The 17,341-nt window shown below is 41.2% G+C and overlaps 1 protein-coding gene across 1 annotated transcript in view; it reads right to left on the bottom strand.

Moving 5' to 3' along the window:
* meox2a (mesenchyme homeobox 2a) overlaps nucleotides 1-17,341 on the bottom strand; it is a 40,647-nt gene that overhangs the window by 1,555 nt on the left and 21,751 nt on the right. Inside the window, exons 2-4 of the mRNA XM_019878696.1 lie at nucleotides 7,976-8,060; nucleotides 6,322-7,102; nucleotides 186-358 (exon numbers count right to left, since the gene is read on the bottom strand). Coding sequence (XP_019734255.1) covers nucleotides 186-358; nucleotides 6,322-7,102; nucleotides 7,976-8,060 — 1,039 coding nt within the window. The remainder of the gene's footprint in view (nucleotides 1-185; nucleotides 359-6,321; nucleotides 7,103-7,975; nucleotides 8,061-17,341) is intronic.

Here is a 17,341-nt window from a genome sequence, read left to right as displayed (position 1 = left end):
TGTTACAATAGATAGCCCCTTCAAATATTTTTTATACCTGTCATTAAAATATATATTTTTTAAAAATCCAATGATTAAGAAGATACCCCTCCATTTCTCAGTACAGTACATTTCACACGTGGAGCACAATGGCTCCAAAAACCCCCCCAAAAAAAAACGTATTTGGGGGGGTGCGGAGTACATACTTGTCTCTCGGTGAGGTCGAGGTTGACGGCGATCTCGTAGCGTCGTAGTCGGGTCAGGTAGTTGTGGTGAGCGAACTCGGCCTCCAGCTCTCGGATCTGCTCCTTGGTGAAGGCCGTCCTCTCCTTGCGCGGTTTGCCGCTCAGCTCGCACTTCAGACTGCCATCCTGTGATTCTGCCGAATTATTACATTTATTTATAGGCTTTCTATAAGTACCTCGTTTGTTTAAATATACCACAATATAACTGCAATCGAGACTTTCTCCGAAAAGCCGAGTCACGGTCCGTAAACAATACTGCACGGTACTCTATGTGGTCATCGTCAAAAGAAGCTTGATGTGGCTTGCGTTTATTTTCATCACGACGCATGGCTTTACGTGCGTTTTAGGTCTTTGATCCGCAAGCCCTTGACGAGTCATCTTATCGGATTTAATTTGAGTTCAGTTTATTTGTTATACTTATAATGGAGTGAAAAAGGGGAAAATACGTATATGCCCCCTTTTCCTGGATAAGACAAGCTAGTTTTTGTGCCTTTTTCTGGAAGTACTTGGGGAATGTTTTTGCCAGCTCGCACTGCACAAAGACACATTAGTCAAACCTCACTCAGGCAGAGCCATAAGAGTACCAGCAACAATGCTCCTAAATCACCCACAAATACTTCTTTACAGCGTCGTGTGGATCAAAACATTGTAATTCTTTTTCCACGATAAAATGTTTACTTTAACAAATAAATGGAGATAAGATCAACGAAAACTGACATTCATTTCATGTATTTAAAAATGATATACAGTAAGGGGTAAGGATGTTATTATGGCAATATCGCGATACCGTGATAATACAATTGCCACGATATCGCTGTCGTCATGTCATAATATTATAAGCAGCACATCCGTTAAAAAGGCCGGATTGTTTTCCGTTTGTGTCGTTCCAGCACCTTCTGATGGTGACTTTATCAGTGCAGTTTAATTTGAATTGGGCACATTTTGGCCACATACGATGAAGACCCACGCAGATCGCCAGATGAAGGGGAGTGTAACACGTCTGAGTTCCACCACAAATTGACCCGAGTCACAATGTGCGCTTGGATTTGCACGTGCCTCAAAATTCTGTGATACTTGTGATTGTAGGTCGTTTATGTACACTGAGGTTAATGTTATCTGTACTATTTGAACTCCCGTATTTGTACAATTTTGATTTTGTTGATTTTATTTGTATTTGATTGACTGATTCAATTGATAATGATTGTTTCAGACTTCGACACAGCTTGCTGATGAGCTGAGCATTTGAATCAGGTGCGTGAGAGTAGGGAGGGATCTAATACACGCCAGGATACGGCTCTCGAGGAACCGGAGTTCCCTACCTCTGGCCTAGAAGGACTTAAAAAAAATAAAATAAAAAGTACAACCATTTCTTTTCAGTGAAATGCAGAAAGACTCTTTTTTGGATAAAAATAAATGAAAAAGACTATCTTTATTTATTTTTTTAAAGACAAATTTGATCATAAAACATGACTGTTTAAGATGTATAAAGATGATAAAAACGATTATCTGCAAAAAGTAACGCATGAAGTCATTTGTAATCTAACTTGGATACTTTAAAACCCTGGAGAACCCACGGGGTCAAATTTGGCCCCTATAAATTCTGCTAATCAAATGCTACCCTTAAATCCCAAAGGGTCAAATTTGGCCCTCATCGTAAATTAGGATTAAAGCAGTAAATATTTCCAAAAACATATATTTTGGTGTTCAGTGAACATATAGCAGTCATTTTCCAAAGAAGAAAAGGGTTATTGGGTTCTCCAGGGTTAAAAACCAAGTCGTTTGTAAAGTAACTTTTAAAATCAAGGAATCAGTAACTACTTTCTCAAGGTAATTGTTGCAGCACTGCACTGTCCAGTTTTTTTTATTATTATTATTTTTTTTTTTAACTCTGAAGTGGTGAGAAAAACAAGGTTTGAATGAGAGCATTGCAGTTTCTCATGTAACAAGTGCTAATGCGATGGGCCAAAGTGTAAATGAGCCCCGAGAATTGGAAGCCAGATTCCCCAACGGTGCTAAGCCCGATGTCTTCACCTCGGGGATCAGTGCAAAGTGGATCGCCCTCTAACGACCACCCCATGTTTTCCAAATCGGGCCCCTCATTCTCTGTGGTGGTAAACACTGCGTGAAAGCACCATAAAGTCAATCGTACAAAAACAAGTGAGGGCCATTTTCAAAGCAATTACAGCAACTTGCAACCCACCACAACTGAAGAGGAACAATACGAGGGAAAAACACCCAGACGCTGGAGAAAAAAAGTGTTTTTCTTTTTACAAGAATGGAAAAAACAGTTTTCCTCAAGTGATATCATATTAAGACATGCACGAGATGGACAGGACCCATTCAAGATGTTTTCCTAAAACTTCTTCAAGATGGAAAAAAAAAAATAACAAAATGGAGTGGAGCACAAGTTCTTTTCCACTTAGGAAAGGACAGAAATGGAATTCATCCCTCACACAATTGTAAACGTATTTAGTAACTCCACCATTTGTGTTTTAACTTTCCCAACAATCTGACAAATGTTGCTTTTTTTTTTTAACTTAACTTTACAGGGGGGTAAAAAGCTGTGAAATGTGAAATTGTTTTCAAATTGTCCCGCCTTGTTACTTTTTTGTGCTGGCATTGAAACAAATTAAAAAACAAAATAAAGGAAAAGCCCCCAAAATAATGTAATTCAAACTAATTGTGTTTAAATTTGACCCTTCTGTATTGTAAGAAATAATCACCATCATCATCATTATCATCATCATCATACACAACATAGTGAGTGTACTTGTACATTTATAAAGAATATTAATTCTAATTAATGTATTACCGGTATTCTAAAATATTATTACATCTAACCAATGGTAGTAAGTAAAAGGTGTCTGATTGTGAGCTTGTGTGTGTGTGTGTGTGTGTGTGTGTGTGTGTGTGTGTGTGTGTGTGTGTGTGTGTGTGTGTGTGTGTGTGTACGTACATGTCCGTACATGTGTGATCAATTTACAAATGTATAATTTGGTGAGATAATACAATACTGTACTCCCCACCCCCAACCCTATTATGATTTTCTCTTGCCTCTTTGTTGCTTTTTCGACTCTTATCCCCCCGCCCCACACCCAGTCCCGTTTTATAGTCATCTTTTGGGGGTTCCAGATGGTGAAACCGGAGCAGGCTGAGATTTGGACACCTGACTGAGTGAGCAGGTTACGTGCTAATCAGTGTGCTAACTGCAGTTATGAGGGGGAGGGGGTGTGGGGGGTAGCATGGTGGGGAAGCGGCGGGGGGCAAAGATCAGCTTGTAAATCACTTAGAGAAATAGGATGTGTGTGTGTGTGTGTGTGTGTGTGTGTGTGTGTGTGCGTGTGCGTGTGTGTGGATATTTTTGGAAGGTGATATATAAAACAAAGTCACCTATTCTTTTCCTCAATAAGCCAACCTTGTGACTTGCAAGAGAGATTTTTTCGTTCTTGTTTTGTTGACCTTTTGAGTGAAAATTTGTACGGCTGCACGGTTACACCTTTCCTCGATAACCCATCCTTCTTTTCTGGAAAAAAAGCGATCACTGCAACTATAAAATGTTAACGAATTTTACGAGAAAAAAAAATCATGTTCCTCGATAAGCCTTCCTTGTTAATGTGTCTTTTTTTTTTTTTTTTTTTTTTTTACGAAAACGTGAATTAGCAAATAAGATGTTTCACTTTTCTTTTCTATAGCCTTATATATGAGTCACAATACACATGAGTTTTCCTTTTCCTCGACAAGCCATCCGTTATGGAGTCTTTCCCTCAAAAATGTGTAAGGCTAAGACTCGAAAGTGTGATGTCCCACCCCCCACGCACACATTAAAATATGTAACTTAAAAAAAAAGTTTTCCTTAATAAGCCATCCTAGTTATTGTGTCTAGCAAAATATAACTTTTACCAACAACAAAAGGCCAACTTGCAAAGGAGACATTTCACTTGATTTCATTAGCCCAATAATCGAGTCACAACAAATGCAAGTTCCCTTTTCCTTGATTAGCCATTCTCGTTTTCATGCCCTTTCTAGAAAAATGTCACTTTTAATAATAATACCATCAAAAATGCCAATCAACAATAATTACAGCCTTTCTGCTGATGTAGTAAATAGGGTAAATGGTTGGAGTTTAAAAACAAAACAACAAATGGCCTGTGTAGAGGAGACCTTTAAAGGCGCAGCGTAGCGAAAAGCGGCACGGCGAGATCACATTGCCGGCGAGGACGCCAATGAGGCGACGGCGTTCGTGATGGATGACGGCGATGAGGGCAAGTGGGAAAAGATCCCGTAGGTCAGCGGGGACGCCTGCAACCCCTGGAAGACCAATGTGTGCGCGTGCGTATATCATGCACCGTCATGTGTTTTATATGGAACATCGCACTCAGCTCATTTGAGGGGGTCACAAGTGTCCCGAGACATCTTTGCCGAAATGGGAAGATAAATACAGCTGACTGCTCACTGGAATCGATGACACATTTTTACAAGGTTTGCGCTTTCAAATATGGAAAATGGGATATTTTTCTGCAGTTCATTTGCGTCAAATTAGAGCATCAAAATTTCCGGTTTAGAAAGTGAGACATTTTTTGCATTATGGGTGGATAAATAATATGATATTCTGCATTTTCAATCATTGAAATTGTCAGCTTTATGACAGATTTGGGTATTAAGATGAATGATATCCGAATATAGTGATTGCAAGCAAATGTGGAAATCTTGTTTGTTCAATTTTCTAGAAGAACCTTATTAATAAATTATCTACCTAATGTATGTACTGTATAACCAAATCTATCAAAACACATTGAAGATAAGTACACATTCATTTTCCTACTAAAAAAGATATTTTGAAGCAAGTTCAAAAATATTAACAAGATCACTAGAGCCACCAATTTTACTTATTTTACACACACAAACACGCACGCATACTGTATAAACACGCACACACACACACACACACACACACACACACACGCGCGCACGCACATAACCTTGAGGCTGCCCTTCTTCAATTTGCCATTGTTGCTACTGTCATTCATCTAAAATATGATATACTGTCGATATAAATATAATATACAATATAAAATGTATGGAAACAATTTTACTTTACCTTCCCCAAGTATTCATCCTTGTTTTTTTTTTTTTTGTCTTTTTCAGAAAAAAAAAATATATGACTGGAATAACTGAATATTCTCATCATACATATCTATAAAATTAGCAAAACAATTTTTTTTTTAAAAAAGGAGTTAATTTGTCTTCATTTCTCTTCATGTTATTTTCCAGATTTAAAAAAATCTAAAAAGTGTGATTATATTGAAATATGTACATATATCTATAGAATTACTAAATTGAGGAAGTACTTTTCCTGCATCAGCCATCCTTGTGACTTCGTGGATACGTTTCGACGTATTAAAAAAACAACAAAAAAAAACCCTTCCTTCTAATTGTGACTTTTGCAAGGAAAATCTGTGAACCTGAAAGTTACATATTTCATTTTTGTGCCTTATATTTGAGCCACAACATAAGTCCCCTTTTCCTCGATAAACCACCTTTGTTTTGTTTTTTTCTTTCTCTTTCTTTTCCTTTTTTTAAGAGCCGCCAACTTTGGATTGAAACACCCACACGCCACAGCATTTTATACCGCCCGCTAACGCAAATAAAAGGTGTCGACTTCATGTTTCTTCCTTATCTGGTTTGCTCATTTTGGCAGGAAATCTGGAGAAAAAAGTGTCAACTTTTTGCATTTTTAACCACATCTCTTCTTCACATAACGTGAACAATGCAAACACTGCGTATTTATAGATTTGAATGCCGCTATTTTCTTCTATCCGAGTGCCAAGTTAAAAACAATACATAACGATCCTATTGTATATTTTTGTATTTCTTTATAACTTATTGAGGTGATTATAGAGTCAGTAATATGATTTCCTAAGGGAAATCATAACTATGATATGGACTGTGACGAATAAGGAGAATGACACACCTGTGTGAGTCAAGACACCGATGCCTTGAATTTCAACACACACACACACACACACACACACACACACACACACACACACACACACATTATATACAAAGAATTGAAATGAAATGTTAACATTTGTACCTGAGCTGTCACTTTTCCTCTTTCCGTTCCTCTTTTCCGCCTCTGCAGGTGACAGCGTGGGCCTGCCAAACTCTGAGGCGGCCCCAGTGGGGGTGCTGCTGCCACCCAGGCCGGGCGTAGTGGCACCCATCGCAGGCCCGCCGGCGTGAGCCAAGTCCTGGGACGTGGGCCCCCCATCGTGGGACAGGTGGGAGTGCGGGTGGCAAAGGCTGGCCCTTGCGCCCCCGCCCCCAGGAGACATCTGCGGGATGTGCCAGGCGGCGGGCGTGTGGTGCTGACTCTGCGGGGCCGAGTGGTGGCCGCGGTGGTGGTGCGGGTGGTGCGGGTGTTGCTGCGGATGGTGGTGAGGGTGGTACAGCCCGTCTTCGGGGGCGTAGCTGGAGATGATGCAGGTGGACGGCGAGGACGTGGAGGACGAGGACGAAGAGGAGGCCAGGTCGGGGTAGGAGACGTGGTCCGAGCGTCCGTGCAGGGTGAGCGGGGACGGGGCGAAGGCGGCCGGGTGTAGACCCTGAGCCGGGGCGTGGGGGCTCCGCAGGCAGCCGAAAAGTGTGTGATCCATGGCAAACGCTCCTAAAGCAACCAGCGGCGCATATCCAAGAGCTCCGAAAAAAAGTTCCAAAAGAGGAGAGGGGCGGCGTCCTTTCCTGGCGTAATCCGCTTGGGTCTCCGGGCCGGAGCGGGATAAACCAAGTCGAGTCGAGCCGAGCCTCTCGGATGTCAGGGGAAAGCGTGGAGGCTGGGAGGAGGTCCCGGGAAAGTCAGGGAGCCTGGCGAGGGGCTGTTATAAATAGGTTGTAACGTGAGAGGGAGGCTGGCTCACCGAGGGACAGCATGCATGCAAAAGGAACGCCGCCATAAATCTGCCGGGAGCCACAAGGAAACGAAGGACGTTTTTAGAGAGTAAGGGCCCTCTTCAAACTGCTTGCTTTGGTTCACGGTTATTTCTCCAAAGGCCAAATAAATCAGAAAGCGAACACGTTTTACAGGTGTGTTCAGCCAGGTGAAAATCGACACCCATCAAAAATGGGCATCTGAATTCCTTGAAAATTCAGGACCCCAGTTCCACTTTGCAACATGAAATTTGGTACGCTTATCAATCATGCATAGAGACATAAAAACTGAAACTGAAATGCACAGAAAGTCAGCCATTTTAATTTGAGACGGCCATTTTGGGGTCATTTTGGCCAGTTTCAAGGATCCTTTGAAATGCTTTCACAATTTAGTATCCGTTGCCCGTTTCACATCGTAACAGGAAACCCGATAGGCTTATCTATCATGAGTAAACTCACAAAAAAAATCGTCACAAGAATCCATGGCTGAAAATGCATGGGAAGTCAGCCATTTTGGTTTGAAACTGTCATTTTAGAGTCAATTTCCAGGGATCCTTTGAATGTTCTGAAAATTTAGTCCCCGAAGTCAGTCTGACTTCAAAGCATTAAATTTGTTTGGCTTGTCTATCATCAGTAGCCCCACAAAAAGTCTCAAGCGACCATACCCGAAAACATACAGGAGATCAGTCATACAGGCTTGAGGTGATTAGGGTGATTTTGGGTGATTAACGAGATGACTGACGCTTAAATACAAAAAATACAGACTTTTGGTGTTTGCGTGTGCGCTGATGTGGTACGTGTGGCGTGGAACGAGGCGTCACCTGTGACTTCCCTGAAGGAAGATGGCCATTGTTGTCATCGTAGTTACTTCCTCTGGAGCACCCCTCAGCGAGTGGGCTCCATTTCCTGTTGGACAAACGCCAGGTAACGCATCACTGTTGACAAACACGGGATAAGCTTTATTGCATCAACGAAACTCCAGCTATAGAAAAAAAATTTATGAGCATGACAATGTTTTGGTTCGCTTATTTAACCACCGGAAAGGGTCAAAATATTGGAAACAGTCACGTTAATCGAACCAAAACGATAAACATACAGTTGTGAAATGAATAGCTCAACTTGTCATCATTATTTTGTAAATGCCAAACTAATGTGAAGTTTTGAGTTCTCTCAGTCGTCACGGTGACTGCAAATGTCTGCACACTAAGGGCTGGACAGAATTGTTGGGGGGGCAAGCGGGTGGGCCACGCAGGGAGGAAATCAATTCCTCTTTGAGAGAGAAAATGACTTTAGCAGAAGGCCACAGCTGGAACGCCGCCATGGTCCTAGACGGAAGCACACACAGAAGAGGAGGAAGCAGGAGGCGCCTGCCTTTTACTTTTCCAAAAAAAAAAAAAAAATATGAGAAAAAGGTTGGAAATGTAGTTGAAAATAAAATATATATATTTTTAAAATACAATGAAAAGTAAAACCTTCATAATTTTTTTCTAATTTAAAAAAAAATCACAAAAACAAACTCAGCCATGTTTTTTCCACTAACATTTAGATTATTCACATAAAACAAAAACCTTTTCATGTAATTTTTTTTTTAATGGAAACATTTTCACATTTTCTTGCACAATGAAAACATGCGTACTTGTTTTGTGTGTATGTGTGTGTTTTGTATTGTACCCTTGAGAATAACGTATTAAATTATTAATTATTCTTGGTCTTCGTGGATCCGAACTTTAATGTGGAAGTCAAGTCAAACATTTTCTTTACCGTAAGATGTTCAATGCAGCCCCACTTGTCTAACATGGCATTCCGATTCATACTGCGTTTGTGGAATATGCCTTAAAACTGAAAAATCCACCCATTTTTTTATCCATCTGAGGGGGCAGCCATTTTGCCACTACTCTTGACTAAAAATGACATCACAGTTACTTGTCTAACACGGCATTCCGATTCATCCTGCGTTTGTGGAATATGCCTTAAAACTGAAAAATCCACCCATTTTTTTATCCATCTGAGGGGGCAGCCATTTTGCCACTGCTGTTGACTGAAAATGACATCACAGTTGCTCAGGGCTCAGGTAACGACCAATCACGGTTTACCTGTTTTCCGTTTTTTTGTGGGGTTTTTTTGAGCCATGATTGGTTGTTAGACTAAAACGTGTGGATTTTGCTGCTTAATTTTATGTTCCATAAACACAATATTAATCAGAATGCCGTGTTTAGACTAATGAGGGTGCATTGAACATATTCTTGTCAAGAAAATCTTTGACTGCTCTTCAATGACAAAATAACAAATTAGCTAACATGAGCTATGCTTCATTTGTTTATTTTTAAATATCTTGCCATTAAAATGTCTTGATCTGGAAGCTACTTCTACTATTCACGAACATATCCGTTCACTAACATATCCGTTAAAAAAAAAAAAATCCAATAAAATGTCATCTTTTTCTCTTAAAATGACAATTTTTCCAATAAGATTTGTACTCGTGGGAGTGCGTGGCAAACCCCTACACCACACACACACACACACACACACTCACACACACGTGTTTCCAATGGTACCATTGGTGGCCTGTGGAGAGGTCCAGTCATTTTGAACCCCCTTTTTTTTGGTTCTCCTTCTGAACTCCAGCTGCGTGAATTTATCATGTGTGTCAGCTCAGCTCCAGGTTTTTATTTATTTATTTTAATACAGTGAAACCTTGCTATATGGCTGTTCTTCGATTGCGCTCCGCAATAATGCAGATATTTAAGATATCACTTACTTGTTGTTCCCATTTTTTTTTGGTTCTCCTTCTGAACTCCAGCTGCGTGAATTTATCATGTGTGTCAGCTCAGCTCCAGGTTTTATTTATTTATTTTAATACAGTGAAACCTTACTATGTGGCTGTTCTTCGATTGCGCTCCGCAATAATGCGGATATTTAAGATATCACTTACTTGTTGTTCCCAAAGAGAACATTGAATATTTGTATTTGCCTGTGGGTATTGTTGTACAGGTATGCTCTGGCAAGTGCGACCAGTAAGAAATACTTCTTTAAATGTGCTTAATGTGTGTGGGAGGGGGGAAAACTTATATGTATATGGTCTCCCTCTCAATAGTAAATTTTAAATGTATGGCGGGTGGTTTCGCAGGTGGGTCTGGAATGCGTCGCCCGTGTAGTCACTGTATGCACACTGCAAATAAAGTGTATCTGTTCATAATTTGTTAGTCTTTGAACACACTTGCACCTATTCAGTGATGTCATGCTCTATAAAGGGACTCTGGTTGCGTCCTGGTGTGATTCTTTTCGTCTACCCGGTTGCCCACCCGTCTCAAGGCTTCACGCAGACGTTTGGTGGGATGCGGTGCAGAGGCCCTCGCCGCACCTCAAACAATCTCGGGGTCACCACACTAAAACCTCCATTTAAATCCGGACTGGCCAGCGACCACCAAAACCACGAGGGAACGGCTGCCCAGGACACCATGGGTACCGGGGGCACCGGTTTACCGCCAAGCGCATACAGCATGTTGCCGAGCCCGCTTCCGGCCAGACTAAATTTGTCCGTGCCTTACCAAGCTCGTGCCAGGTGGGGAAACACTTCACACGTCCCAATATGGATGAAGTGAACCAGGACAGCTTTCATGTGGCCGAGCGGACCCACCCGACAGCGCCACACATCCTAGTGGGGCCACTTTAGTCGCTGTAATGCATCAGTACAGTGTGCTGTGTCGCTCCGGAGGTCCACTAAGCGAAACCATTCAGGAGAGTGAAGTCACCATTTTAGGATTTAACTGCTTCATTTGCTTTTTAAGCTTCCTCTACTTTGTTGAAGGTTCCAAAAAAGCTGGTAGTCTGCCCATGCATGGACTGTTCTAAAACCTTTGAAATAAAAATACAGCACAATTTTTCCATCATGACATCGAGCCACTTTGCTCTTCACTTCTACTCACTGTTAACCAACGAACAACCAACAGCCCAACTAACCACCCAACTAAGAAATTGGCGAAATACCAGTTTAATCAGAAACCACACAGATAAGAAACTAACCAAGCAAATAACTTACCAATCACCAACTTAAACAATACCTAACAAATTAGTTACCCTAATAACCAACCAAAATGACAAATAACTAAAAAAACAGCAGAACAACTAACAAACTATTTGACCTATCGACATGAATAACTTACAAACCAATCTAAAAACTAATTAACCTGCTAAGTGATTAACGAGCAAAACAATGAACACATTTTAGCTAACAAATGAGTCAAATAACAGCTTAGCCCACAACCACCAAATTAATGACATTAATCACCAAGTTAACAGATTTACTAAGTGGTTTACTGACTGATCAACTAACTAACTAACTAACCAAACAGCTTAGCCAACAAAAATCACATTAAAAAACAACGAACAAATTAGTAGAGCAACTAAACTAACTAAAATGCCAATTAGCAGTTTAAATCACAACTAACAACAGTTATCTAACCAAGCAACAGAACAACAAATTAAACAATTATCCAATGAACATAACAACCAATTTAATGGCCGCTTAACTAACCAACCAAATAATTAACCTACACATACAAATCAGTCAGTTCAACCAACAACCATTCAAATATTTGACAGACTGAAGAAAAAAAATCAACCAAAATGCAACCTGTGTGATTAACTGTGATTATCTAACCAGCTGACCGATTGACCAACCAGCAGAACAGCTAACTGATTGACTAACCAACGCACCAAGGAGCCAACTAAGAATTGAATCAGCCAATAACCACTCACTGACTATCCAACTGACCGGCCAATAAACACTCCATCCAACAAATTAAACATCAACTAACTCACTAACAAACCAAAGCCATCTTCAGAATTTAAGCAACCAAGCATGGATGATGTACAGGTGTCAAGTTGATGTCCACAGGTGCTTTAACTTAAGGTTAGAACCACTACTTCCTCTCCTGTTGTGGTAGCTGGTCTGCTTCTGATATAAAGCTGGAGATATATTGCATGCTTATCCCTCTTATTAGCAGATGAAATGTGATGACATCATTTGCCGCACACGCCGTCTAGACAAATAACCACAAACACCTGGACTGAGGGATTTGACGCTCATATTACCTCCTCTCCTACGCATCGAGCGTTCCTTGGCGACTGTTAAACTACGAGCAGGATCATTCAGGTTAAATAATGAGCTGCAACTGATCACTAAATCCGATAAACCAGATTGTCAAATAAAATAAAGCAAAACTGCCTCAAGATTGGACATAGGTACTTTATTGTCTTTCAGACAGAACTCCAATATTTATCGATAAATTGACGAACCACGAGTAAAGTCACTGGACCCTCGTTGCCCACTTTGTGGGTCACAAAACAGCGACAGGCACAGCCCACAAAAACCAGCCGACTTATTCACTGAGGGATTTGACGCTCATATTACCTCCTCTCCTGCACATCGAGCGTTCCTTGGCGACTGTTATACTACGAGCAGCATCATTCAGGTTAAATAATGAGCTGCAACTCATCAATAAAGCCGATAAACCAGATTGTCAAATCAAAATAAAGCAAAACTGCCTCAAGATTGGACATAGGTACTTTGTTGTCTTTCAGACAGAACTCCAATATTTATCGACAAATTGACGAACCACGAGTAAAGTCACTGGACCCTTGTTGCCCACTTTGTGGGTCACAAAACAGCGACAAAAACCAGCCGACTTATTGTTCCACACCATATTATTGTACTTTACGACTTATTCTTCCACACCCTATTATTGTACTTTAATATGTGTACTAATCATATATTTACTGAGGATAAGTGCGACAGATAATGATTTGACGGATGCGATCCTTCTCGCGAGAGTGCCTTGACCACCTGGGGGCAGTATAACACAGACAACCGGATATACAGTACATAAAGAAGACAGTCACAACTCCTCAGTCAGCCGCAGTAGTAGTAGTCGTTTTTCACAGAGGATAAAGAATATATGACCGTAAATATTGTCATATTTCCGTCATGTTCCACCGTTTGTGTACAAATATTCATTGTACTCCACTGGGGATAGAAAAGGGAACTTCCCCAAACTACTGTCGCAAAGTTAGAAGCACACAATTGCCTTTTTGAGTCATTGATTGATTCATTGATTGATTAAGGTGTCTGTCAGTGCATGGCCATTAAGTCTATATTTAAGGCAATCACACTTTTCCCTGTTGAAGCATCCATATTTCTTCGAGGCCCATTAGTCAGCCCCCATTTGCGAAGCACAAATGTTTGCTTGACATTTATCTGCCTGCAAATAAACAGCACCACACCCCAGTGGGCCGGGGGTTCAAGGGTTATTGTTGCTCGGTGTCAGTCAGATTTAGCTCTCGGACGCCCCCCCCACTCCCCCCCCAACTCCTACTGCATATTTTTCACATCCCTCCCGCCTCAAGGGACAGCTTCTTACTCTGCTGTCTCCTGTCGTTCCCAAGGATTTCCCCCTCCCAAGTCGGGCTACGGTCCAGGACAATTCCATGTCGTTGCCCAATTAGGAGGGTCTTTTTAAAAAAATAGACGGGTTTGTAGCTATGTGGACGTGACGCATGGCCAGGACAATGGGAGGATATAGACGCATAAAAACCTGCCGTCGTCATGACGGCAGGGGTTAAATAGGTAACCCGACAGTAGACTTTGAAGTTCAAGTGACCCCCAAATGTTGAAGAGTGTCAAAATGTTAACGTGACGCAAACAGACTCACATTTGAAGCAGAACACAATCTTCATGGTGAAATATTCATCCTGCTCATCGAAACGTAGATGTCATTTTGAAATATTTTGATTTGATCACAAATATTTCGATTCGTTTTTTTCGTCTTTCGGGAAAGAGATCGGTGTTGGAGTTGATTAACATTTAATTTCATGCGCTGTCACGTTAATAGTTAAATACCGCTTGTGAACTTCTCCAGACGATGTAAGCGACACGCTTGCGAGCTGTTATATTGTGGTTTTGCCATGACAGTGGTTGTATTAAGGGGTGGAGGGCCTTGGTACCAAATGCACAAGGATTTAAATGGCCTGTGTCACCACATGTGGGGGGGGGTCGTACTTTCGAACCGCACAATGTCGCCGTGGTAACCCTCCGGAGAAGCGGGTATGTAGGGAGGGTCTGTTTGTTACAGTGAAAGAGGAGGCGGTTTGGACGGGATGGGCCACGTTCGGTTCCAGGGCTTTCCAGAACCTCCCGGGGGCTTCATTAAAACAAAAGAAGGAGAAGGGGAGGGAGAGGGGACGGGTGGGTGGGTGTTGGGACTTCCTGTTGGAAACGATGCACACCGACACTGGCCCTGAAGGAGCCCGTGTGGGCAGAAAGCTGCAGTCATGCATCGGACTGTTCATCTACATCAGTGGTCCTGTTATTTTATTTTATTTTAATTTTTCACATCAAGTACCACTTCAAAAAAGTACTTAGTTCTCCAAGTATCACCAAAATGCCCAACATTAAAATCCAGTGCCGTAGTTGTAGTTCATACAAAATGAGGCAGACGGTTTATTACTGAATGGTCGATTGCCAGGTGTCAAACACAAGGCCCGTGGGCCAAATGTGGCCCGCCACCTCATTTTAAGTGGCCCGCAAAAGCAGATCAACGATGACAACTTCCATGCAGCTAGCTAAAATCTGTACCAACATTTCAAATTTTCATGTGTAATAAATCAGTGACATCTTGTAAGCATTTTCTTGTGACTTCACGCCTCATTCGTTACTTATACAATAATTGAATAAAATGTAATTCTTGACTTCTTATAGTTTCAGTCATCACGTCCCTCCAAGGGTAATTATAATGCGACCGTTGACAAAAATGAGGTTGACACCCCAGGTCTATTGAATGATGATTGGGTGCCAATGTCTGGTCATGCACAGTTTAAACATGAACTCAGCACTTCAGTATAGGAAATGTAAAGAAAAATGCTTAATGATACAATTAAAATACAACATTCATTTTGAATAATAAAGTGGCGAAAAAAAAGGATTCATCTTGCTTGCAGAATAAAGTGCGAATAGTTGGTTTCTGCTTGATCTGATATGAAGTCTTCATAACATTCTGCCTGTTATTGCACGCCAACGCTTGGATTAAAAAGCTGTCCAAAGCCAAGGCTTGTTTACAGCATTTGTAAACAAGCCTTGGCTTTGGACAATAGAACCATTTCATTCCCACTTCTTCATTCCCATTTCCTCATTCCCACTCCTTCCCATCTCCCACAACTTTTTACAGTCCGAGCTGTGGTCCAACTGTCATAAAACATTGCTGCATAACAAGAATAATGGTGTGCAACCACCTCCCCCCCCCCGCCTCCCTCTTTTCCATTGTCTTTGACTGCTTCCGAGCCGTAAATTGTCTCCATGTACAAACAACGCCGACTTTACTTTTCCTCAACGTACAGTATATTCTCCGATTTATTTGTTGCTCAGAATGGAGAAGGAAAAAAAGAGGACGGAAGCGGCACCTGGAGCCTGACAGGCGCATTAGTGATGTTCATCATCCAGCAGGAAACAATAGAGATTCCTGAACCCCGAGTGGGAAGATCCCACACATTTTTCCATATGAACAGCAACTGCACGTCTCAATTTGTCTCGGTCTCGCATGTACTCCTGACAAAAATGACAAGGAATCAAACGGCAAATGACACAAGTGGGACTATGAGAATTTTGGAATTATCTGGCAAACATCTGTATTTTTGGGTCGGGGGGTAGGGGTAAAATCCCCCACTGTTGCGCAAGTAGAATACAGAAGTGCAATGAACTATATACAGTGAAATACAACAATACTCACAGGCATTTATTCTTGATCATCTGATCATAAAAAAAGACTTAAATCATTGCACCTTATTGATTTACCGACAAATTTGGAATTATCTGGCAAACATCTGTATTTTTGGGTGGGGGGGCTGGGAAGGGGGGGAGTAAAATCCCCCACTGTTGCTCAAGTAGACTACAGAAGTGCAATGAACTATACTACAGTGAAATACAACAATACTCACAGGCATATATTCTTGATCATCTGCTCATAAAAAAGACTTAAATCATTGCACCTTATTGATTCACCGACAGTATTCTGAATGTGAATACAGGAACAAAGAACAGAGGGGCTCTGGACTTTCTCGGACCCGCCCTTGGTATGCTGGAATGGCCAACATGGTGCACAATGATGAACCAAATTCCCAAACAGGTGCAATGAGGCTTGCGCCTGCATGAAAATCACAATACGCGAGCATTTCTCCATGCGGCATATCCAAAAATTGACGCCTCAATCTCAAAGGGGAGGTCAACTCGAACATTTTCTTGACAAGTAATATGTTCTGTGCACGTCGGCTAGTCTAAAATCAGCATTCTGATTAAAATTGCATTTGTGGAATATGAGTTAAGGAGTACAGGGGGCGGCCATTTTGCCACTTGCTGTTGAATTAAAATGACATCAGTTTCGTGAGACCTGGGCAACTGTAATATCATTTTCAGTCGACTGCCCCCGCAACAACCCCCGCCTTTATTACTGAACTCATATTCCAAAAACGCAATGTTCATCTGAATGCCGTGTTTCAAATAGTGGGGGCTCATAGTACATATTACTAAAAAGATAGCTTCTCCTTTAAGGCGTCATAATGCCGCATAGCTCACAAAGAAGTTTTGGAATTTTCATTCTGGTTAGTTTTTATTTTTTTTTGGAGTTTTGATTATAGTAGATAGTTTTCAGGCCAAATGTGTTGGTTTTTATTTATTTTAGTATTAGTTTTAAAAAAAAAAAATTCTTGTGTGCAATTATTAAAAAAAAAAAAAAGAAAAGAAATCACAGTAAGTATTGTACATCGCAAGGAATGACAAGGAATCACATGGAAAAAGACAAGTGGGAGTTTTTGGAATTATCTGGCAATCTTCTGCATTTTTGGGGGAGTGTAAAATCCCCAACTGTTGCTCAAATACACTACTGGGAAATGGAAGTCCAAAAAAAAAAAAAATCATAGTGGGAGATGTTGGCGTCATTAGCCTGCAATCATCTCCGTGCTGAATAAATAAATAGCACACTCTGGGACCAGAATATCGTGTTGCTAATTTGCTTTACGTTTGCACGACTTGCACAGGTTAAAAGTTACGGACGCACGCACACACACACACACACACACACACACACACACACACACACACACACACACACACACACACACTCGCTCACACTCACACACAC

The sequence above is a fragment of the Hippocampus comes genome, unplaced genomic scaffold (assembly GCF_001891065.2).
Source record: "Hippocampus comes isolate QL1 unplaced genomic scaffold, H_comes_QL1_v1.1 scaffold315, whole genome shotgun sequence".
Taxonomy (NCBI): Eukaryota; Metazoa; Chordata; class Actinopteri; order Syngnathiformes; family Syngnathidae; genus Hippocampus; species Hippocampus comes.
This window is presented reverse-complemented; position numbering and strand designations above follow the sequence as displayed.